This window comes from Triturus cristatus, chromosome 2_2, assembly GCF_964204655.1.
Source record: "Triturus cristatus chromosome 2_2, aTriCri1.1, whole genome shotgun sequence".
NCBI lineage: Eukaryota > Metazoa > Chordata > Amphibia > Caudata > Salamandridae > Triturus > Triturus cristatus.
The window spans coordinates 858,820,230-858,845,747 of record NC_140582.1 but is presented as its reverse complement, the minus strand read 5'-3'; the positions used below and the strand labels follow the sequence as shown (position 1 = coordinate 858,845,747).

The 25,518-nt window shown below is 44.2% G+C and overlaps 1 protein-coding gene across 1 annotated transcript in view; it reads right to left on the bottom strand.

The window, feature by feature from the left end:
* The window catches only part of RFC1 (replication factor C subunit 1), a 765,282-nt gene that overhangs the window by 369,324 nt on the left and 370,440 nt on the right, over positions 1–25,518 (bottom strand). The window contains exon 9 of the mRNA XM_085642249.1: positions 19,736–20,019. Within this exon, the coding sequence (XP_085498375.1) occupies positions 19,736–20,019 (284 nt within the window). The remainder of the gene's footprint in view (positions 1–19,735; positions 20,020–25,518) is intronic.

Below are 25,518 nucleotides of genomic sequence, written 5' to 3'. Positions count from 1 at the left end.
CCATTATAAGGCATTTTCCGGGATCAGACCCAAACGTTGCTTGATATTACTAGGGATCTCCCATCCCATGATGGATTTAATGTGGGACAACACCTCCGCCCAATGCGTTGAGCTAACCGCGTAGAGCCACACAACATGAAAAAAGTCAGCATCGGTACAACAACATGTACTGCACATGGGAAGCCTAGTAGGGTATATAGCGTGCAACCTCTTTGAGGATAGATAGGCGAGGTGTCCGTAATTATATAATATCAGTTTGAACAGATGCCCCACGCACAGAATCATGAATTGTGCCCCATTCCTTAGGCAATTTTGGTTCTTCGCAGGCCTGTTGCTCAGTATCCTCCAATCAGAGTGGCGCTACTTGCCAATCCGCCCTTAGTGCCCGATATATTTGCGTTATATGCTTACGGCCTCCGGCTTCGCAAAGTATGGTAATGACGGTGTGTGGGGCTCTGGGGCCTCAAGAAATGATGCCTATAGCTGCCTAGCAGTAGCTACTATTTTGGCATGCTGTAAAAATTGTGCTTCTCCAAGTCCAAATGCCTCTGAGGAGTCTTGTATGATTATAAAAAGGCCCCCTGGAAAGAGTCGGTTAGCATATGACACCAGCACTCCTGGCTTCCATTTATCCGTCAACATTGCCTGGGCAATTTGAGCCAAGGGGCGCACAATCCATAAATCTAGGTCCAGAGCGTAGGGTACCCGTTGTAGCACCCGCCACACTGTTAGTTTACAGAGCCGACATAACAGCCGGATCGCATGGGATAGTGAATCCGGGACATTTCCATCCCTTATTAGGAGTGCAGTCAATTGATGTCCGTCGTGCATGCTCACTAGGAGAGATGTCTCCCAGTTATCATCATTATCAAACCAGTGGATAGCATGATGAAGATGGTCCGCTAAGTAATAACGTTCTAGGTAGATTTCCAATAAAGCTCGAGAAGAAATTATCTAGCTGAGAGAAAAGTCTCTCAAAACGGGGTGATGAAACACCCTAGTAATTTCAAACTGTTTCTCACTTGAGCCAGAAAAAATTAGGTGACTGCAACAACTGCTAGTAACAAGCATTTGCAATGCAATAGGTCTCGCATTTATAAGAGTTTGAGCTATTGGCATTGTAAAATTACAATGCCTTTTATTTATGTTTTGGTTTTAAAACAAATAAAAGCCATTGTCATTTACAATGTCAGTAGCATAAACTTGCATAAAAGCAGTGTGTGGCGTGCAGCAGTGTGCGGCGTGCAGCAGTGTGTGGCGTGCAGCAGTGTGAGGCGTGCAGCAGTGTGCGGCGTGCAGCAGTGTGCGGCGTGCAGCAGTGTTTCGTGTAGCAGTGTGAGGCATGCAGCACTGTGGCGTGCAGCGGCGTGCAGCAGTGTGCGGCGTGCAGCAGTGTTGTGCAGCATGCAGCAGTGAGTAATGCAGCAGTGTGCAGCAGTGTGTGGCGCGCAGCAGTGTGTGCCGTGCAGCAGTGTGAGGCGTGCAGCAGTGTGAGGCGTGCAGCAGTGTGCGGCGTGCAGCAGTGTGCGGCGTGCAGCAGTGTTTCGTGTAGCAGTGTGAGGCGTGCAGCAGTGTGCGGCGTGCAGCAGTGTGTAATGCAGCAGTATGCGGCGTGCAGCAGTGTGCGGCGTGCAGCAGTGTGTGGCGTGGTTTGTAAACAACAAGAGAAGCGGACATCAAAGGAAGGGTGGGAGGGAACGAGCATATGGGGTGTGAGTTATAATGAAAGTTAATTGTTGTAAGAGGGGATGCAGGAAGTGAGGCCGAGCGCGCGCTGGCGAAAGCAGTCTGCTGCTTTCAAGTCCGATGCCAGATGCCAGCTTCGCGCTTGAATGCCTCACATGCACTGGCCATAAACCGCATTCCTAAGGTCTTGTGCCCCTTACTAAATCTCTCTGAATGCGTGAGGCGGCGCACGTGCAGGAAGTAGCTGGTGGCAAATGGAATGCGCGTGGTTGTGCGCGTAACCGCCACCGATCCGCCTGGGAAGCCTTTGGGAGCATTTTCTGAAGCCCCTACATAAGTCTCGCTGAGCGATCGCTTACGCAATAACCAGGCGAGACCTAAAAAGCCTGCTGGGGCAGGGAGCCTGAAGTGTCCACTACCTGGATTTATTTTCTTTCTTTTCTTCAGGTATTTACTGATTTTATTAGGCAGCAAAATTAGGACTTGCGTTGCACTGTGTTAAATTTTATACTTACTTGGGATTCAAACAACTCAAAACTAACTGGAATATTTAGCTTCAGATCTGCTGTAGTGTGAGTATCGGCATTCAATGTCAGATGAACACTTAAAAGTTTAAACTTGTGAGACTGTAAGGAGGTCCAGGATGCCTGCACACAAGGCAACAATTATTCTAACACTTATGACTAACAATGAAGAACCTACGATTCAGAAACTGAGGTCTTTCTTCTGGAGACCGTGAACTCTGTAAATACGCCCTTCTGAACTTCAGCTGCCATCACCCCTACCATAATCAATGCCTAAAGCCCATCCCTAGGTTTGCTGTTTGGCAGCAAGCTTATCTTTATATCCCATATAAATGTTATTTCCAAACCCGATTTCTCTCTTAATGTACATGAAACTTGTCCACTGTGATCCAAGACCTAGAGCACTCTAATATCCTTTACATTAGACCGCCCAATAAACCTATTTCCAGGCTCCAAACAGTGCGATAATATTGCACTCGCCTTCTAATTGACTTGAACCTATGAAACACTATCAAACCCACTCTGATGTCCCTTCAGCCTACTCCATTTAAAGAAAAGCCCTAACTTCAAAGCTTTTTGTCTCATTCAAAAAGATCTGCAAGCAAATCTGCTAGTTTTTACCAGCCAAAATCAAAACACACAAAGTACAGCGGGGTGAGAGGAAAAACCCTCTTCGACCTCCCGCTCGATAATCGAATATCACAAAAAGAAGAGGGATAAAAACAAGTTACGTGGAGATGAATAAGTGTAAGGGGGATACACCAATTTTGTCAAACTGCCCTCACACACAGCAAGCTGTGTAATGATTCATCACAGGGCTGCTACTACACCTCCACGCCAGCCAAACGCTGGAGGTGGAGCAATAGGGGAGGGGAAAAAAGACAATACAACACACAATGTAAAGTGGAACCAAAGGTGAGCTAAAAGTGCAGAACCAGTGATAATCAGTGTTATAAAACAGATACCGGGAAATCCTTATTCCAATTTTAATATTAGTTGCCCAGTACGGAATTTAACAGACCAAAAAACGTAGGTGGCAGGTTGGAGAGCTTATTATGAGATTCCCCCCACTCTGCATAAGTGTCGACATGTTTCAGCCAGTACTAAATAATAACCCGGCTTTCCTCAGGACTTCTCACCACTATAGTTCCTAGGTGTAGAACATTCCTCCTCCCAATTTGGAAGATAAAAGGAAAAAACACCTCAAGTGAGGTCTCTCGCCTTTCGAGAGGAACCTGTAGTGATTAAAAACAAATATAAGTTGATAGTGGAATATACTCAAAACCACTAAATGTGCAAATGAAGATCATAAAAATGGTGAATACTGCACAAACACACATTAAAAAATCTCCACAAAAGCATACTCAAACCTCCCCTCAAGTAAGGATAAAGGTGGTTGCTTACAATCATAATGCCCTATAGCTAATATAGCTATTGGCTATGTACTCCCTGCGATAAATTTACAAGTCAGGAGGTGTAGTTATAAACAATAAACTACAAAATAATTGCTCAAAAGACACCACAAAACTACCCGGCACCGTTCACTGTGCCCAACCTACCAAGTTTATTGAATTTGTAAACTCGAAATGGCGGGGGAGTGAGGACAGCTGCCCACACGCACTCTCTGTAAAAAAGGTAATGCCAAGACAAGGATTTGAATTTTAGTGATTATAAAGGAATATAATGCACAGTCAAAAGACCTCTGTTATCAAGCGCCTAGCGGCGCCTTATCAACAACTGAATTTAGGTTTGTGCACAATCACCTCATTCAAATGCTAACTGTCTCTTGTTCCGGGGGGTTACCCCATTGCCCAACTTGGTTATGAAATACGGGTCAACTATAGTATTGAAAACAGTCCCGGGATTACCACACAACCTTGATCGATTACTTCTCCGGTGAGATACTAACAAACTTCCTTTGTTGATGGAGAAAACCACCCCGTATAGATTAGGTGCTCTAGACCCCAATCACGTGTCCTTCCATTGGCGCAATGCAGTTTTAACTAGATTAGCAACCAACTGTGCTTTGCTTCTAAATGCCCCCTAGGTCCCGCTTACTACTTTCTAGGTCAGCTGTCCGCCACCGTACTTCGTGTCTCCTGCTCTGCCGTGTAAGATACTAAAACGGTGTTTCCGATGTACTTTTGAGGACGTCCAAACCACGCCCCTCACGGGGCGTCGTCCCACGTGATTCGTCGGAGGCATCGGTGTCATAAGGGAACACTAGAGCGCGTAAGGGGAGTTGATTACTCCTTCCCTCACGTTTAAATAAAGGTCCCCGGTTCGAATCCCCCGACCTGCCGCTGCAAAGAAAAAAGTTTTAATATATATTTATGCAAAAAAATTCTCCCTTATATTTATTATTATTTAAAAATATATATATATATATATTATATGACTTGGGGATATAGCATACAACAACTAACAGTAGAGAAGTACAGTGATATTATTAAAGTGGAGCCAGACTGTATAGATTGGTTCCACATGCCCCTACCGTCAATCATGCAGTCAAAACGTAGTGGTAAGGACTCTACGGAGTAACTGAATAACTAAATGATGAATATGTAATGGTTAAACCATACATGAAGCTGGTGAAACTAGAGCAAGAATTTAGGACGTGGAAGGACCCGATACAGGTCAATGTAAAAAGGCCATTGATGTAACCAAAGTTTGATATAATGTTCCAACTAACTCGTTGGAAAATTCAAAGTATCTATTGTTTATTTTGTTAGTACAGGCCCAAGAACAAAGGAAAAGGAACAACCCCAGACATTCCATATCTAACAGTATAGTGTCTCTGATGATCCCTATGGAACCCTGTTAAAGGTTATGCAGGGATACCATCCAGTACAGTCTAGGGATTCAGGAGACTATTCCAGGGAATATCATCATTTAATCCCCTGGTTGAGCTCCCAACTCTATAAATCCATTTCTGTTCACGTAAGAAAAGTGCTCTTTCTGGATTGCCACTACTCAGGTTGATGTTAGGTTTGTCTATCACAGTCCAGAAGAAGTCCTCAGCCGAGTGCTTCTTCTCTTTAAAATGGTTAGTCAATCTGCTTGTTGTCCGTTGACATCTGAAGGTTGACCTATGCTCCATGATCCTTATCTTGACCCGTCTGGTCGTAATACCAAGGTATAGTAGATCACAGGGACATTTCAGCAAGTAGATTACATAAGCAGAATTACAATTCGTGTGACTACGTTGTTCCCAAGGATGGAGTAGCCCGAAGTCTATACTTTTTGTATTTGCTGTAAGATGACAAACATCACACATCCCGCATCTTGTATGTGCTGAGACTGGGAGAAGGAAACCTATCCGATTTTCTCCAGCTGTTTCCTCTTGCCTGTTTCTAATTATTCTAGGTCTTGTATGGACCAGAATATCTTTGATATTCTGGCTCCTCTTAAACGAAAACAGGTGCTTCTCAAAGGTGAGTCCCTTAGAATTTAAAATTCTCCAGTTCCGTAAGATGATTTTCTGAATGTCATTAGAGGCTGTATTGAAAGTAGTCACACATACTGTTCTTTCAGTAGGTGTTTTTTCATTTGACTCAAGAAGCACCTCACGGTGGCAGTTGGGACGCTCTTTTCTTTGCCCTTCGCACTACTCTCGCGGGGTAGTCTCTTTGCAGAAGTTTCTTTTCTAGGGTCTTAGCTTCCAACTTGAAATCTGTGCGACTTGAACAATTGCGCCGAAGTCGCAAAAAATGACCTACAGGGAGATTTTCCCTAAGGGATTTAGGGTGGAAGCTTTTGAATGACAATAAACTGTTTCTGTCTGTGGGCTTGTGAAACATTCTTGTTCATAGGCAGCCGCCTTCACAAAAATTGGTCAAGTCCAAAAAAGGCAAACTATCCTTTGAGATAGTAGACGTGAAGAGAAGTAAGGGATTCCTACTGTTCAACCACATTAAAAAATAGTCCAGAGACTCCCTATTACCCTTCCATATCAAAAGGACATCATCAATAAACCGCCTCCAGACCTTTACTGGTACTGGTCCTGAAAGGCCGACATGTACAACCCTGCTAAGCTGGGAGCAAAAACCCTTCCCATGGAGGTCCCGTGGGTCTGGAGGTAGTAGGTCCCCTGAAATTCAAAGAAATTTTTTCTAAGGGCTATCTCTGCCAAATGTAGAATAAAGGGTCTAGGCGTGCTGTGCTCCCAGTCCAAAGTATACAAGATGTCTTCAACCACCGTTAATGTTTCCATCTGAGGTATGTTAGTATATAAGGACTCACCGTCCAGACCTACCCAGAAATCCTCTATGGGATCATATTCCACAGTATTCAATAGTTTTAAAACTTCTGTCGTATCTTTCAGATACGCTGGTCTCGATTGTACAATAGGTTTGAAAAAGAAGTCGAAAAACTGTGACAATGGCTCCAAGAGTGACCCCATACCCGAAACAATCGGCCTCCCAGGTGGGGGCCAAGTTGGTTTGTGCACTTTCGGGAGAATATAAAAATATGGGGTCACCGGTTTGGATTGGCAGAGGAATCTTCCCTCTTTCTCTGTAATCTAATCATTATGAGTGGCTTCTTCCACCATTAATGTGATTCCCTTTTTGATGTCCTCAGTAGGATCCTGTTCTAATCTTGTAATTTCTTCTATCAGCAAGGAGTCTCAGACATTCTGTTTCATAGGCAGTTCTGCTCAATACTACAGTGCTCCACCCTTGTCTGCCTGCTTTATTACAATCTCATTGTTATTTTTATGCTCATCAAGGGCCCTTCTTTCTTTGGTTGATATGTTCATAAAGGTAGCGGTCTTTTGCCTAGATAACAGTTCTACTTCGTGAATTACAGCTTGTTCGAAAGCCTCTACCTTGATTGGAAGTTGTCCTAATGCTGGTGTAAATTTAGATTTAGGGCAGAAGTTTGTGTCCCCCTTCTCTAGTTCCTTTACATTATGGTCACCGAAAAACACCCTAAGTCGAATGTTCCTAAAGAAACCAGCTAGTTCTTGTCTGATCTTAAAAATGTCTGGTGTGTTGGTAGGTACATTTCCCAATCCCTTCTCCAGTATTACAACTTGAGTATCCGACAATGCTGTTTCTGACAGATTTATCACTAGGGATATCCTTCCCGGCTCGTCCCTGGGGTTTGATTCCTTCGCCATGCTCCTGGTCACTCTCTGTTCCAAATCCTCCCATTGCACCCCTGATGTACCCTTCTGCTTGCCCCTACCTCTCCCTCGACCTCACCCTAAAAATGGAGGGTTCGGCATTTGGGGGAATTGTGTCATGGGGCCTCCCAGCATGCCTGGAAATTGGGGCGGATATAATGGGGGCCAACCAAAGTTATTGTTGGGATAATGAGGGTATGGTGTATTAAACTGAGGCCCTCAAAAGAATCCCCTCCCTCTCCCCCTTCTCCGGGGTCTCCTCTCATAGTCGCTGTCCTCACTGCTGGAACTTGTTCTATCCGAGGTTCTACTCTCCCTGTTGTTGCCATTTTCCATGTCATCCATTTTTTTCTGAGCATACTCATCGGTAATATATGGATAGACTTTCTCCTTTGAGAATCTTTTCAGATCCTTCTGGAGTTTATTCACTTTCAATCTAAGCAAATAATCCTTGTGCTCTGCTATGTCATTATTTATTTTCTCCAACATATTTTTGAAGGATCCAGATAAGATAGTGGTTTTTATTCCCTGTTCATTTTCCTGGATTTTGATGAAGAGGGCATCGGCTGTTCTCTTGGCTGTATTAATAATGAGAATCAGCCAATCCCTCATACATTTCCAGGCAATCATGGACCATTCTTTACGGAAAACAGGGTTCTCCAGGAATATCAGAGGCTCATTTGTCACCAGGAGTCCTCTAGGCGCCGCATTACCTCTTAAGTATTCTGTTAGAATTGCCCCATGTAAGATCGTTATAACATGGGATCTTTTCAACTCTAGGAGTGTGTCTCAACCTTCCCCTTGTGTTAGGACCTGGGTAATTGTGGTGTCTCCGAGCATTGATGGCCCTCTGAGGATTGCTGCTACTGCATCATCTCCAAATGCCAAACCCTGTTCCTTAGCCATATTGCCAGGGTGGTGAACCCAATCAGACTAATACCCACTTTAATTATACTGGGTGTGCGTACTGGGGAAAAAACAATATTAGTTTTAAAAAAAAAAGAGAAAACATAGACCCCTGCCGCTCAGCAGACGCACTCAAAATCAAAACACACAAAGTAGAGAGGGGTGAGAGGAAAAACCCTCTTCGACCTCCCGCTCGATAATCGAATATCACAAAAAGAAGAGGGATAAAAACAAGTTACGTGGAGATGAATAAGTGTGTGGGGGATACACCAATTTTGTAAAACTGCCCTCACACACAGCAAGCTGTGTCATGCTTCATCATAGGGCTGCTACTACACCTCCGCGCCAGCCAAACACTGGAGGTGGAGCAATAGGGGAGGGGAAAAAAGACAATACAACACACAATGTAAAGTGGAACCAAAGGTGAGCTAAAAGTGCAGAACCAGTGATAACCAGTGATATAAAACCGATACCGGGAAATCCTTATTCCAATTTTAATATTAGGTGTCCAGTACGGAATTTAAAAGACCAAAAAACGTGGGTGGCAGGTTGGAGAGCTTATAATGAGATTCCAACCCCCCTACTCTGCATAAATGTCGACATGTTTCAGCCAGCATTAAATAATAACCCAGCTTTCCTCAGGACTTCTCACCACTATAGTTCTACCAGCCACCTAGAAGCCTAAGACCCATGAACCAGAACCTGATGTTGATCTGGCCTTTCCACTAGAAGACATTTGGAGAAAGGTCAGGATTAAGAATCATCTCTATACAACGCTCACCCATCGCACATAAGACTGGAAAAATGACTTAGATTTAGAATGCTGCTAAAACCCATCTTTGAGGTCAGGTCAATGGTTGACCTTCCATTAAGATGGTTACCAGGCTTCTTTCCACAATTCAAGTCTTATTGTACGACACATAAAACAATCTCCACGCACTGTAGTCTATTTTCAGACTCCACTGACTCTTCTCCAAGATTTTATACATCCACCCTGTGAAAAAGTGCCATCTTTCTTGCATGGTATGCCCCCACTTTTTGCTGAATTGCTGAATGTACTTTGACGGAGTGTGCCCTGGGTTCCTGCCATTCAGGTGCCCAGGGCCTATGTTCCTTCCCTAAAAACCTCAAACCCCAAATTGGCAAGCCCTGGCCACATGTCGGCCCCTGGTAAATGGTACCCTAGGTACCCAGGGCCTTGTGACCAGGGAAGGGCTCTAAGGGCTGCAGCACTCATTGTGCCACCCTTAGAGGCCCTGTACCCTAACACACACTGCCCTTGCAGGCTGAGTGTCTGGGTACAAGACAAAACAGAGAGTCGACATGGCACACATCCCTGTGGGCCATGCCCACCACCTACACTGCCCTGGCATACATCAGCCACCCCTCTAGCTGGATGCCCTATGCCAGTGGTGTGGGCACAGCAGCATGAGCCCTGTGTCCCTACAGTACCCAGGTCCATTCCTGGGCACTAAGTGCAGTGCTGCCATTTAAGAGTATCTGGTGCAGAGAGCTCGTCAAACACGAACTCCACAGCACCATAATGGCAACACTGAAGACTGAGATGTTTGGTATCAAACTTCTCAGCACATTAAACCCACACTGATGCCAGTGTGGGATTTAATGTGCCAAGCACCACAGAGGGCATCTTAGAGATGCCCCCTGAAACCTAACCTACAATCCACGTCTGGTCTGGGAGGCTGCCACACAGCAGACATGTTGCTGGACCCCTGGGTAGGAGAGCCCCTGCTCTCCTGGGCCTGCAACAATGCACATCCTGGGTGAGGTGCTAGATCTCCTCCCCCAGGATGGACAGGGGGAAGCTTCAAAGGCATGCCGCCTCTGTGAGCTTCCCCAGGCCACTTGCAACCCCCACTCTGGCGGGAAGCCTGGCCGGAAATCCCAAATAAGGACAGGGGATGTGCCAGCCTGCCAACCCCACCCCTCAGGTGGGGGAGGCGAGGTGAGGCACATCTCCGGGCGCTCGCCATCTTGAAGATGGGAGGCCCTACCCAATCAGGACTAGGCTACTGCCCCCCTCCCACAGGAGAGTGGCAGAATAGGGGGTGTACCCACCCCAGGACAGGGACAGGGGTCATTGAACCCTCTGAGAGCCCCTGGGCTAGCCCAGTGGTTCTGGTCCTCAAACCTCATCAACAAGGTGTAAAGAGAGAGATGAGGTTCTGTGTGGACTATAGAGGGCTCAACTCTGTCAGCAAGACAGATGCTTACCCTATCCCAAGAGCAGATGAGCTGATAGATAAATTAGGGGCAGCCCAATTCCTCAGTACCTTTGACTTAACTGCAGGGTACTGGCAGATTGGCATGGCCCAAGGAGCCAAAGAAAAGACAGCATTCTCCACACCTTATGTGCATTATCAGTTTACTGTGATGCCCTTTGGGTTAAAGAATGCCCCTGCCACCTTCCAGAGGTTGGTGAACTATGTCCTGGCTGGGCTGGAGTCCTTTAGTGCAGCGTATCTTGATGATATTGCTGTCTTTAGCTCCACCCGGCAGGATCACCTGATCCACCTTGGGAAGGCTTTAGAGGCTCTGCAAAATGCAGGTCTCACTATCAAGGCACCCAAATGCCAGATAGGGCAGGGCACTGTGATGTACTTGGGCCACCTTGTAGGTGGAGGCCAGGTACAACCCTTACAACCCAAGATCCAGTCCATCCTGGACTGGGTAGCTCCAACAACCCAGACCCAATCAGGGCATTCCTTGGCTTGACTGGGTACTACAGGAGGTTTGTAAAGGGATATGGGTCCATTGTGACCCCCCTCACAGAACTCACCTCCAAGAAGATGCCCAAGAAGGTTAACTGGACAGTTAGTTGCCAAAAGGCTTTTGACACCCTGAAAGAAGCAATGTGCTCAGCACCAATTCTGAAAGCTCCAGATTATGCCAAGCAGTTCATAGTGCAGACTGATGACTAGGGATAGGAGCGGTCCTATCCCAGACCAATGATGAAGGCCAAGACCAACCTGTTGCTTTTATAAGCAGAAGGCTACTCCTCAGAGAGCAGCGTTGGAGTGCCACTGAGAGGGAGGCCTTTGCTGTGGTTTGGTCCCTGAAGAAGTTGAGGCCATACTTATTTGGTACTCACTTCCTGGTTCAAACTGACCACAGACCTCTCAGATGGCGAATGCAGATGAAAGGGGAAAATCCAAAACTTCTAAGGTGGTCCATCTCCCTACAGGGGATGGACTTTCAAGTGGAACACAGACCAGGGACTGCCCATGCCAATGCAGATGGACTTTCCAGGTTCTTCCACTTAGACAAATAAGACTCCATAGGGCAAGGCTAGTCTCATCACCTTTCGTTTGGGGGGGGGGCGCGGGGGGGGTTTGCTGAATTGCTGAATGTACTTTGACGGAGTGTGCCCTGGGTTCCTGCCATTCAGGTGCCCAGGGTCTATGTTCCTTCCCTAAAAACCTCAAACCCCAAATTGGCAAGCCCTGGCCACATGTCGGCCCCTAGTAAATGGTACCCAGGGCCTTGTGACCAGGGAAGGCCTCTAAGGGCTGCAGCACTCATTGTGCCACCCTTAGAGGCCCTGCACCCTAACACACACACACACTGCCCTTGCAGGCTGAGTGTCTGGGTACAAGACAAAACAGAGAGTCGACATGGCACACATCCCTGTGGGCCATACCCACCACCAACACTGCCCTGGCATTCATCAGCCACCCCTCTAGCTGGATGCCCTATGCCAGTGGTGTGGGCACAGCAGCATGAGCCCTGTGTCCCTACAGTACCCAGGTCCATTCCTGGGCACTCTAACACGAACTCCACAGCACCATTATGGCAACACTGAAGACTGAGATGTTTGGTATCAAACTTCTCAGCACATTAAACCCACACTGATGCCAGTGTGGGATTTAATGTACCAAGCACCACAGAGGGCATCTTAGAGATGCCCCCTGAAACCTAACCTACAATCCATGTCTGGTCTGGGAGGCTGCCTAGGCTGCCACACAGCAGATATGTTGCTGGACCCCTGGGTAGGAGAGCCCCTGCTCTCCTGGGCCTGCAACAATGCACATCCTGGGCGAGGTGCTAGATCTCCTCCCCCAGGATGGACAGGGGGAAGCTTCAAAGGCATGCCGCCTCTGTGAGCTTCCCCAGCCCACTTGCAACACCCACTCTGGCGGGAAGCCTGGCCGGAAACCCCAAATAAGGCCAGGGGATGTGCCAGCCTGCCAACCCCACCCCTCAGGTGGGGAGGCGAGGTGAAGCACCTCTCCGGGCGCTCGCCATCTTGAAGATGGGAGGCCCTACCCAATCAGGACTAGGCTACTGCCCCCCTCCCACAGGAGAGTGGCAGAATAGGGGGTGTACCCACCCCAGGACAGGGACCCATTGGTCCCTGCCCTTTACCTACCTGTAACGCCCCTAAATATTGTATTTAGGGGCACCCTGAACCCTCCTTCCCCAGATTCCAGATTCCGAAATACAAAGAAGAGCAAGAAGAAAGAAGACCTGCCCTGCAGCTGCTAAGAAGAGGAAGACACCAACTGCTTTGGCCCCAGCCCTACCGGCCTGTCGACCCTCGAACCTGCTCCTGCTACAATCCGGCACCTCTTGTGGCCAGCAACCTCACAAACCCCTGAGGACCTGGCTACCTTTTGGCTCTAAGCACCTGGGACTCCCATGAGTAGAGGCTCTACTCAAAATCAGCTTCTAATCCCTGGCACCAGCCCGGAACCGCGGACCCTGCACACTCTGTACCCGCCAAGCCTGGCCTGTGCCGGAGTGAACAAAGAGGACGAGCCCCCCGGCGACTGTGACCCCGAGTCCGGCACCCAAGGACTTCCCTCGACGCTCCTGACGACACCTGCAGCCTCAGAACCAGGTACCCCCAAAACCGCGATCAACAGAGGGTAAGATTTCCCGACACCAAAAGGCACCCCTGCACCCTGCAGCCCCCTGTGCCCAACGCCTGGGTACCTACCTATCCTCTAACTACCCAACTTACCTCTCGAAGTGGTGGTGGCACCTGTAGAATCTTCGTCCCCGAGCTTGCAGTCTTTTTCCAAACCGGAGCTTTCCCATTGAAATCAATTGAGCGCCCGAAGGCTCAAAAGCACCCTGCACCCAGCCGCCCGAGTGGCCCTGGCAGTGTAACCTCTACACCTATCTACTTCCCCATTTGCCCTGAGCAAGTGACCAGGAGCCCAGCTCCCACAGCCGCGTGGCCTGCTAGTCAGCAGCCACCAACCAAGGCCCCCCTGCCTCCCATAGGATAACATTGGGCCTAACTCACTCTGCACCCGGCTGCCCCTGTGCCGCTGAGGGTGTAACAACTGTACCTACCTGACCCTGGGAGACCCCTGAGTCTGTGCCCAGAACCTTAACTTTGCCAGTCGAGTACTTACCCAAAAGCCGATAACTCAATTTTCTCCATAGGGTAACATTGACTGGTTTCTTCTGAAATTTCTTCCAAGTGTGGAGTTTTCAAAACTTAAAATATTCACCAAAAATCAGCCGAGTAACGAAAACACTCACCTGTTATTAGGTGAGATCCCAGTGCTGGATCTTGGTGCCCAGCACTGACCCTGAAAAATATTCACAACCGTATTTACCAGTAACCCAATTTTCTTCCATAGGAAATCATTGACTGTTTTTCTGTGAAATTTCTTCTAAGTGTCGATTTTTGCAAACTTCAAATTTTCTTTAAAAATCGTACAAACTGTGAAAACGTAATTACTTACCTGTTTCAGATAAAGGTCCCAGTACTGCGTCTAGGTACCCAGTACTGGATTACAAAAGTAACGAGAACATACCATACCTGCAACTTGAATTTTCTTCCATAGGGAATCATTGACTGTTTTCTATGAAATTTCTTCTGTCAACTTTTAAAATAGAAAAATATTAACTAAAAATCATAACAGTAACCAAGTCTACTTTTATCACTTGTTTCTAAGTACTGTCCCAGGACTGAATCTAGGATCCAGTCCTGGAATCACAAAAGTAATCCTGAAAGTAATATATTGCAAATAACTTAAAACTTCAATTGAACTCAATGCATTTTAGTGTTTAAAATTGTGTTGCCTGTTGCAACAACTTGTAACTTTCTACAAAAGCCAATTGCATATTGCAAAAGTATTTACCTAAAGCATCTCATTCTCAGAAAGTATATTGTGATACCTATTGTTGGTTCTAAAATAAAACAAGCATATATTTTGTATATATAAACCGTTGGCCTAGAGTTCAGTTTTTGAGTGTGTGAAACCATTTGCTGACTGAGTGTGTACAACAAAATGCTTTACACTGTCCTCTGATACTGCCTTACTGCCTTACTGCTCGACCAAGCTACCACTTTAGAGAGTAATGTTATATCTACCTTTAGCCTCTGCCAAACCTCTGGGGACTGTGGACTCTCTACACCCTGTACCTATTTGGGAACAGTATATACAGAGCCACTTTCTCACACACCCCTCTTTTCTGAGACTGTACCTTGCTACCCGCTATGAGAGGAAACTAGATTTACATGACTGGGGAATGAAGAGATTCCTTGGGAATGACATGGATGGTAGAAACTAGAGGGCCAGATAGATGGAGGTGGCCCTAGTTTGACTAGCATATATCCCCCCAATGCAAACCAAATACCGCTCTATGAGTCACTTAAAACCAGGATGGCTGTGTCATATAATGAAGTGTGTGCGGAGGTGGGGGGGTAAGGAAGACTATGATGCTGATTTAGATATCGAAAATGATGCATCAGCCCTTCCGCTGTAGGGGAACCCCTTAGAATTGTGTATCAGCAGTTCGCTCAATGGACAAGCAGCTGAACGTTTGTGGATGCGTGGAGGGAGGGTCACCCAGTTGACAAGAAGTTCTCATTCTATTCATGTGTTCATAGGATATACAGGAGGCTTGATATGTTTTTTGGGGGGACAGTACTGGGGAAAGCATGGACCGGGCCAGAATAGAATCGTATCACAATCCTTTTTGGGTACAGTTTGAATGGTAGGTGCAAGAGTCAAGTCATACCAACATGGCGCTTATAAACAGAAGCACTACTCATATTACTTTTAGGACTGATTGGGAAGCACATAGATAATTACTTTAATGAGAATGAGAGAAACAGTGGGAGGCACAGCAATGGAATGGGACGACTTTAAGGTGGTCATTCAAGGTGTTTGTCTATGGTGTTGAGATTTCCCTGTTCCAGAAAATAAGCACCCAGGTAGCGAATCTGAGGGTTCTCAGGCTGAGGGTGGTGTCTGACGCTTCCTTGAAGAACACAATGTCAAAAACACAAAAGAAAGATTAGGCACTGGTCAGGAGATTAATGGGGATACATTATAAGGAATATATAGATAGAGAAGGTGACTGAAGTGGCTGACTACTTGCATGGCTGGTTTGGTCTGATACCAAGAGAAATCCGATTTTCCCATAACTTCCCTTAATACTTAAGAAGGCTTTTTCCACTGAGTTTAACGGTATACTGTTGGACTTGATATGGGGCAAGAACTGAAAAAGAATAGCAAGTGGGAGGGCTATGATGCCCTTGAGTGAGGGTGGAACCGGCATGCTCCACCTTGTAAGACAGATCATGAGATGCTGGAGTTACAGACTTCCCTTGGGATAGCCTTGTTGACTGATACACTGCTGGGCACAATAAGATTACATGTCTTGTACCCAAGAGCTCTTAGATCCGCTGGCTACTGCTTGGCCAGATACACACAGAGAAACAAGGTTCCAAAAGAGAGCATATCAGATATTCTGCTGTTGTGTATGCCCAAGTTGAAAGGTCTGCTGAGGACACATGATGAAAGGCCCTGGGAGGACGCCGGCGTCAGGAGTGAGGGCAATCTATATGCAAACAGGACGTTTCAATCATTCGAAACATTGCCCTGCTCAGAGTTGCTAGATGAACATGGGGGATGCAGAGCTCCCCACCCTGCATGCATTACAAAGAATTCTTAGCAGGATATGCAGATATGGGGTAACCAGTTGATACACTGCCATGGCACCTCTGTTGTGGGGATTCTGCCCAAGAACAGAACTATGCACAGGATTATAGTACCTTGGTGTATAGGGACTGAGTTATCCTACCACCTTAGTACCCATAAGATCATTGCCGGCTAGCTATAGTGTCTCACTTGCCCTCCTACTCACTCACACAGAAACAAGTGATTAGACATCCCAGAACACAACACTCCTAGATCTCTCAGGAATCGCAGTAACAAGACACACCCTTTCGCTCGCACTCTTGTACCGGTCCACAATAAGATCTGAGAGAGACACGGAACAGGTTTAAATATTTATTTTAACTAACGTGCCCTAACATGCAGTATACGTGCCACAACAAGCCAGAAAATGCATAGAACAAATACAGTCAGCATAGCAGCTAGTCCATATATCATAATGGGAGATGTCATCATGAAAAGACAATGGAGAACAGACAATAGAGCCTAACCTCCCTCCCCTTGCTAAGAAGCAGTATTATTATATATTAGAAGATCTATGGATTTTGTCAGCAGACCCCCATACCTTAGCCTATAGATGGGAGATCTACATCATAGATGCTGTCTCGATCTTCTCCCTGGAAAGTTCCCTCTCCAAGTGTGTGTAACCTATTTGTGTATACCCATAAGACCAAAGTACGTTGTCCCAAACAACAGCTGCATCTGTATGTTTTGTCTAGGTGCTAGGACCTGACCAGAACAGAATAACAAGGGGCATTGTTTATCGACCTAGCTCACAATGTTCAGGCTAAATACCGGGAACAGGCGGAGAAGGCACACAGCAGATTGTTCTCATGTGAAAGGTGCGAACAAAGTGATTGCAAAACTAAAGCTGTGAGGTAACGTCCGCAAAGCCGCGTAATGTCCGCAGAGCTCATGCTAAACTTAGTGGAGACCGCAATGTCCTCAGAAGCCACGTGACATCCCCATTTAATAAAGACCTGTCACAGTTGAAATCGGAATGTGAAGAAAGCAGAAATGGAAATCCCCAACAGGTTTGGGCTTATATATTGGAATACACAAAGGCGTTAACTAGGAATTAATGCTTTAAGTTTACACAATTGAATTACTTGAACCAGGAGTACTTATCCCCTTCTAGATTGGCCAAAATGTGCCCAAGAGTACAAGAAAATGGACAGAGAAGTCAGGAGGAAAAAACTGACTTTTTTCCACAAGGTATAACAGTGTGATCAGCTCCAACAAATGGGGTGAAGATATTGGACACTATGAAGGAGGTGTCTGGCAAAAGTGCTGTCCCTGAACCCTTGAGTTGCCTACTGGATCAAATAAACCACCCAAAACTATTAGAACAAGAATGCATATTGGTAGACCTGGCCCAATGGCTTGCAAAATGAAACATAGTTATGAGCTGGAAAGCGTACAGTACCCTTGCTGTTGAAAAATGGTTAGATGTGAGAATATGGGCTGGTGCAGAAATTACTGTAATACTGCTTTAAAAGAATGTTAAGGAGAGTGCTTAAGCAATGGATGTGTGGGACACAATCCTGTTCGCCACAGTGTCTATAACAGACAAAAGTCCCCTCCCCTCAATATCTAGGGCTTTTTAATTTTACTTTCATTAGTACTGAATGTTAACCGCTAATCAAGGCATTGTCTAACCGCAATTAGGTTGATGAGGAGGGGGTAGTTAAAGTGTCCGTTTGAGGCCTGGTAAGCCATTTGCCAACAAAAATTGGTAAAAGGTGTGGGTGCTGTTGTCACTGGCAGTCTTTGTACCCCGACCTACTCCCTTTCTCCCCACCATATTCTTCTTCTTCAGTGCAATGTTAAAATTCATGTACAGATGTAAGAAAAAAGATCTGCTTCATGGAATTCCCTACGTGCTTAACTTATCCCCTCTAACATACAGGCTACACCTCCGTGGATGCAATACACGGGTTGTTACTTCGGTTTGTGTTGACTTTGAAAGTTGTTCTGAAGCTGCAATTTACTCCTTGAAATGTATACATTGCTCATATGTTATGTGATAGAAAATTAAAACTAAATACAAAGCAACTAAAAAAAGAACCAATTCAAGGCCTCTTAATAAGCCCCTAGGACCATTCCACTCTTCCTCTTTATTCTCACCTTCTTTGAAGATTGAGCCATAGTGAGGATTTGCTTAATCCTCATCATAACAGAAACAGGGCACTGGAGCAGCTGGAATTTCATTACATTCATTCTATTTAGCAAGGAACGTATGTATGTATGAATCCCTTATTAAAAAAAAGTTGTCTACATAAACGCAGTCATTAAAAAGTTAGATCTCAAATGTGTTCGCTACCTTCAAAAATGTAGTGTCGACTTTCTTTTTACCATTACATTGTTGTAGTCTACATTTTTGTGGATTCGTTTTATTTTATTTTATTTTTTTAATGTTTGAACAGTCAACTGTTCTCCTCTACTTCTGCTCCACTCTGTTAATGTTACTTACTTTTTTTGTCTACATGTAGTTTCACAGTCCCTGCAATCTGCTTTCTTCCAACAGATGTGCTACGAATTTGCCCCCCCTCCTTTTCTACATTCACCTGATATACTCCTCCTTCATCCCAACTTTTTTTGTCTCTCTGTTTCCTGATGTTCCATTTGGCCAATTCCACATCACATTCAGAGGGTTAGGATGGGCCAACCTCCCAAATGGCCCTCAAATCCATTTTATTTCAACCATGTCATGATTACTAGATAGGTTGGCCCCTTTTTGTATTATATTCATGCCGCCCCCTTTCTTATCACTTACTGCTTAGCAAGCGTTATTATTTCTCTATACACTGTTCTCCTTGTGACAAACTCCTCCTGAACTTCCTGCAGGCATTATTTTTTTGCTCGTCGAATGTGTATTTAATATATTGTGGTTATTAAGCAAATGAAACTTTTTGAAATTTCCAGATTGATTTCTCATCATTTTACCAATACATAAAACATTTTTAGTAACCCAATTATCCAGTTTTTTTAAAAACCTTTTTTTGCTCTCCTATTGTTACCATGCCTTTTTATTTCTGATTTTCTACTGAAAAACACAACCAGAGTTTATAATTTAGAGACAGATCACCTGTGCGGAAAATGATTGCACATTTGGCAAAGCCTTCCTCCTTCAATGCATCTAGACACGGCGGCCCGTTTTAAATCTGGCATTGCACTAGATTACCAAGTCACTCTTATCAAGGAAGACTGAGATTCTACAGGCACCAAGTCTGCCTCCTAAATGTTCCTGGGGATCCTTTGGGTATCCTTCAATAAGCTCTAAACCAGCAATACATGCGCCGAAATCATCAAAATTATACTTGCATAGGAGAAAAGATGTCGAAGGTTCAGCATCTTCAAACAAAAATGGGCAAATAGAATGTATCCAGGATGAAGTAGAAGTATGATTTTTCGTGATAACATATAACGATCCTTTCCATCATATAAAATTTGCAGAACAAACTTTATCTGAGAATATATTCATTATGCAAAGTAACATTCAACAACGTTTGATGCTCTAACCCAATATAAGACACATTTCAAACATTTACCTCTGTCTTCAGAGGGGACGTTTTCTCCTTCTTAATCTTCTCTTCTGTTGGCAGAGCTGACTTTTCTTTAGATGTTGGAATAGGAGTATGTGTTTCTCTTTTCTGCCCTTCATCCTTTTGTTTCATATTAGCCAGCTTTGTGCTGGCTTTTAAGGTGGATGTTAAATTCCCTGTTTTAGCAGTGGAGAGTTCTGAATGTCGACCTGGCCCTTTCCCACTCTCAGATTTAACTTGTTCATCTCTACAATTATTTGCTGTCTCTTCAGAAGTGCTTAAAGTTTTTACTGTAAGAAAATATGAATAGTTATAAAAGGAACTATAGGAGATAAAAATATGTGCAACTCATTTTACTACCATCTATAGACAAGGGGGAGTGAATAAAGACAAATTATGCTTCCAATTCTCTGAATTTTTCTAGCTATCTTGACACTTGTTAAACCCAATAGTGATATAAAATCAATATGTATATATATACAAACACACACACACACCAGATACTTTGTTATTCAATAAGAAATAAAAGGGTGTTCTATCCTTACCTTCACGTCTCAAAAATAAAAAAAACTTTATCAACACACCATGTCTTCTATAATGCTGAGGAAAATACTTTGTAAAGTAACTAATGGCAGCCAGCGAGAAACAGTTACTTGCTTGTAAGCCTGGTTCTCCAACATAACAATCTTCCCTGAATGCAAGAACGTTGAATATCTCAATCTCCGCCCAGGAGCCAATGAGATCACAGATCTGAACTGCATGGCTCCTGAATTCATAAGCTAGCCATTTGAACCATCCACTTTTTTGTATGAACTTTCTTGAAGAAGCACTCTGTAAAGTCATTGTATGCTATACGAGGAGAATCTGCTTGTGTTGTTTTGAGAAGTCTATTGACCCCATCTCATGTTAAGAAGATATGGTACCATATTACCATTTATAGCTGGCAAAATATTGACTATATCATTCTTTCATAAATGTCCATTTAGCAGATAGAGCAGTCTATAAAAAGACTGGACCTCAAATGTCATTCTTTATGATATCTGTCATCCAAGATTTGTCAAATGACCTTACATTTATCAACTAGCAAGGTGCTTGTTCCCTCATTGGGAACTAAATAATGCATAAATTAGATTGATTGTTCATTTGTTTCACTTTATGCAAGAGTCCACTCTGCAACACCTATTTGGAAAGAAGCATATCTAGTTGCAATCACTTCCCCTCACAGAGTATGTGAAATTAAAGCATTATGCTGCAATGAACATTACATTTTATTTCTTATTTTGCAAGATGGTTCTTGGAATTCAGCCCTTTTTTTCAAAAGTAGTTTCGGACTACCACATTATCTAACCTATATCTTCACCTGCACTTTTCATAACCTATCAAGCAGAGAAGTCACTGCACATGTTAGAAGTGAAAAAGGATTGAGATATAATCTACAGAAAACTAAGAACCCTAGGTTCTCAAATCAACGTTTCATTCATTATGGTCTTACGAAGGGATCTATTACTTTATGACGAGACAGATAGACTAATATATATTGCATCGCTCTCTAAACAATCTATATACACATAGAGAGTGTCATGTATATTGTCATGCTTTCATAAGTGAAAAGGTGACTGGAAGATTAATCCAAAGCTCATTCTACATGGGGAATGGCAGCCATTGAAGCCTTACTTAGAAACAAAACAATAGCGATAATACGCAAAGCAGAAAAATGGAGGGCAATGCAATCATTTACAAAGCACTACTGTCTAGATTCAGACTCCAGGAAGGAGGCAAAAAGTAGTGTTTGCAACCTACTAGTCTCAAGTTACACTTGGTTTTAGCAGATATTTTTCTTAGAAGCCTATATTTAAGGAAAAGCTTACTATTCTATCCAGTGTACCATAATACCAGAAAGGCCCTATGATGGTGAATAAATCCTGAATTGCTAGTAATCCTGTGTCTCAATCATCAGAATTGTTGCTGAATTAATTTAACAAAAACCTCCTGGGGTATTAGGAGATCGAACAGTTAACACGTCACTCATTCGTGAGAATGTCAAGATGCAACGAAATACAATTGCCTAAGGCTGCACTTGTGGTATATTTTGATCAGCACGCTGCCTTGAAGGCATAGTATCATTTCTCCATCTGTTCACCCTGAAGGCAAAATATACCTATCCAGCAATTTATCTTTGATTTTTCACAATTTATTTTAATAAATTAAGTATCTGAAGTATCTAAAATATTTTAAAAAGTTACATTTAGTTTCTTTTTAAAACACTGTAATGTTATAAGAAAAAGAAAAGAAAATGTCCAATAATTTGAATAGGAAAAGTTAGTGGTTAATGTCATTAACAATTTTTCAAAAGAGAAGAAACAAGTTACTTATCTGTAATTACAGTCCTACAGCACTGACATCTTTCTTAGATTCAGGCATGAATCATTCATCATCGGGCTGGAAATCCCATTGCAACCTAGTACAGATACAGTTTATTTGGAAAACAATATGAAAACAATGTGCTTTAGTAACCAGGTCACCTCATTAGAAAAGACTCACATTTCAGCCAATGAGTTGAGTGTGCACTGACCTCCACATCCCGTTGAGGCTTCCAAAGTTCATATTTTTATAGCACTATTGTTAAAGGATGTTTTGATCCCAAGCACGAAGAGGTTTCAAACGAGCCACAACATTGAGAGCATCAGTATACCACAAGTTGAAGGCATTGACTGCATAAGTAATAGATCCGCTTGCAGGAAGAGACAAGGAATCTGCCTTGGATAAATTCTCTGAGTTTATTTTGTGTCAGGAGCAGGTGGATCGAGAAATCATCGATCTAATTTTGAAATTTGGTGGAATAACCAGTGGGGATAGTGAAAGGGACTGCAAAGTGATGGGATGAGGATATATAATGTTTTCCCTTTCTGCCTAAATCTAAAATCTAAATCCAGCATTTGTAAAAGCGCAAACTACTCACCCTTACGGGTCTCAAGGCCCTGGGGGCCGTCATGGAAATTAAGTGAGCTATTGCCCAGAGTCACATGGTGCTGAGCTGATATGCCGCCGGGGATCGAACCGTGAGCACTGATATCGGCCAGACCGGACAATGCCAATTCTCTCTACTTGGGCTTAACCGATTACTTAGTCCATCATCTTCAGATCATACAAAAATCAGATGCTTGGCTGATTTTGAAGATTTTCCCACTTCGCTCCATTTCACCATCTCTTCACAACCTTAACTGGCCTCCCGTCAAGAAGCGCATAATCTTTTAAAGCTCTTTGCTTCACCAATAAAGTCTACCATCAACTTGCTCCTAGCTACATCTGTTGTAAATTCAGGCAAGTTTTGCATTTACTTACAGAGTTTCTGGTCACACAGCACCAGAACACTTTATGTGAAGGCCCTTCACCTCAGTAGACCAATGGCCTCAGTTTCCAGACATGAATCATGAATGTGGTCACCCCAACCGTCTAGAGACGTGTCTGTGTTTATAACCTAATAGGCCGTGTATGGTTGTAATTGCAGATCTCATTCCAAGATCTTGTCCTCTACCACTCTATAGGATTCTTAATGTTACCCGAATATGGACATCGAAGTATCTGCACACTCACAGCCCCTTAGAATCCAGTTCCTCCTACAGAGGAAATGTCAACAACCAGCAAATGGTATCAGGTGGATACATGAGATCATCCCTAGTAGATTTGTAAAATCAGGTGGAATTAGTTTTCATTTTTGCACCTGCCGTGTGAGGGGTTGTAATCTAAAATCCACCCTGTGAAGGAAACAGCTTGCATGTTTTTGTATTCAAGATAGTGTCCACAAATTGGTCAGCTGGAGATGAGATATGGTTGCAGGAAGAGGTCTAACTTGTTAAACAATTTTATATAAGCCCTTGTTGAGCTCACTGCTTTTGGCAAGCAAGGTCTTTCCCTTGACTAACCAATCATCCAGATAGGGAAAGACTTGGTGCCCTATGTAATGGAGATAAGGTGCTACTGGTGCCATGCATTTTGCAAATATCCTTAGTGCAAACTTTAGTCCAAAAGGCAGAACCTTGAATTAGTAATCGCACTGCTCTATCTTGAATCTTAGATATAACAGGAAGGTTTAGAGAGGCCATGTACTCTCCCAATTGATGTAATTGCAGTACTTCATGTAGAACTGGCATCCTGAATGAATGCTTATTTAGATATTTCCTAAAATGACAAAGGATCTGGAAGTGACACCACTCTACCAGATTTTTTCCTGAATGGGAAACACCTGGAGTAGAACCCCCTGAGTCATTGGCATTTGAGGACGGATTCCAGGACCCCCATTAGAAGCATGGACCTTACGTTTGCTTGCAGGAATTGTAGATGCTGGTGAGGTTAGTGGTGCTAAGCAGTGATACTTGCAGAGGCCTTTGGATAAACTCTAGCACAAGTCTGTATTTCACTAGGTCCAAAACCCTGGTCGGATTAAATGGCCCTTCATTGAGAGTAACAAGCAGAGATCCGGTCTGTCTTGGGGTATGGATGGAAAGGTGCTGATCAAGTAATGGGATTTGGAAACAAGGAAGCCAAGCCGGCAAATAGCACCATCAACAAGAAAAATCTTGTTTGCTCTGACTGGCAGACTTCTTCCTAGGTTGCTGCTTACAGCAGAAAGAGTAAGGTGGGTTGTTTCTGGTGGATAATATGGCTGCCGATAGCATAGTAACTTTGGAGCGTGCTGTTGCCAAAAGAGGAGATAGGGGTGGTAGCTGCCTTTAAAGAATGTTAGTCCTCTGCCCCATGCAAGACAATTAATATTGCAAAAACTTCTAATTGAGAAGGCTGTTTTAGTGTCTGATTTGGTCGACTGTAGCTCCTATTCCACGTGAATGCTGAATAGGTGGCTGCTATCAAACGACATGTCTAGGACACAATACTGCATTTCTGACTTAAAAGACATTGATCATATCAATCTTTGCCATCTAATCACTACTGCCCCACCATCTGCCTTAACCAAGTAGTAGGAACATCATATCTCAGCTATCACTACCACCTAAGTCTATTTACCTTTATATGTATCGCCGTACCTTCTTCCATCCTTCCATCCAGAAAAAGGTCCAGGTATCGGGCCATGTCTGCCATATTTGCCGGTCATATTATCCAATTATAGTTAGTGTATTAGCCATTTAAAAAATGAAAACGTGTTTACCAAAATTAACCATCTTCTTTTCTTCTGTGTCTGCAGTGGTTATGCACAGGGAAGGAGTTCTTGAACACCTCTGTGCAGCACACATTACAGAACTGAATCAGGTTTGGGAAGTCTCATCAGACACACAAGTGACATCCCAGCCTTGTATTTCTTATTGATTCTGGGAACGGTGTCGGAAACAGAGCCTAATGTCAGCATGTTTACCCCTTTGGTCCAGATATGGTTCACAATGGGAATCTATTTGAATGAATTCTGTGGAGCGTCTTTAAAATTGTACAAAAAGCAATCCATTTTACACCTGAAACTGGTAGGTCAAACTGTTTAGATTCCCTCTCCATGAGAATGGAACCTGGTGATATCATCAGCAGGTGCATCAGCCTGTGGCGGGTGTCTAAGCACCTGCGGTACTTACTTTTACGTGCGCCTACTGCCCCTCCTGGAGTATAGGTCATCAACCAGGACTCTCTAGCCATCTCTGTCCTGGACTTTTCTTTCAATTTAACTCCAGGTGTAACCCATCTCCTTGCAGTCAGCCTTGAGGCCTCAGTGCAAGGTGTTCCTTGGCCCTCCTCTTGCCTTTTTCCCTTGAGGGTTCCAGGTCAGGCCTTGCTTGGTGGTGTGTGAT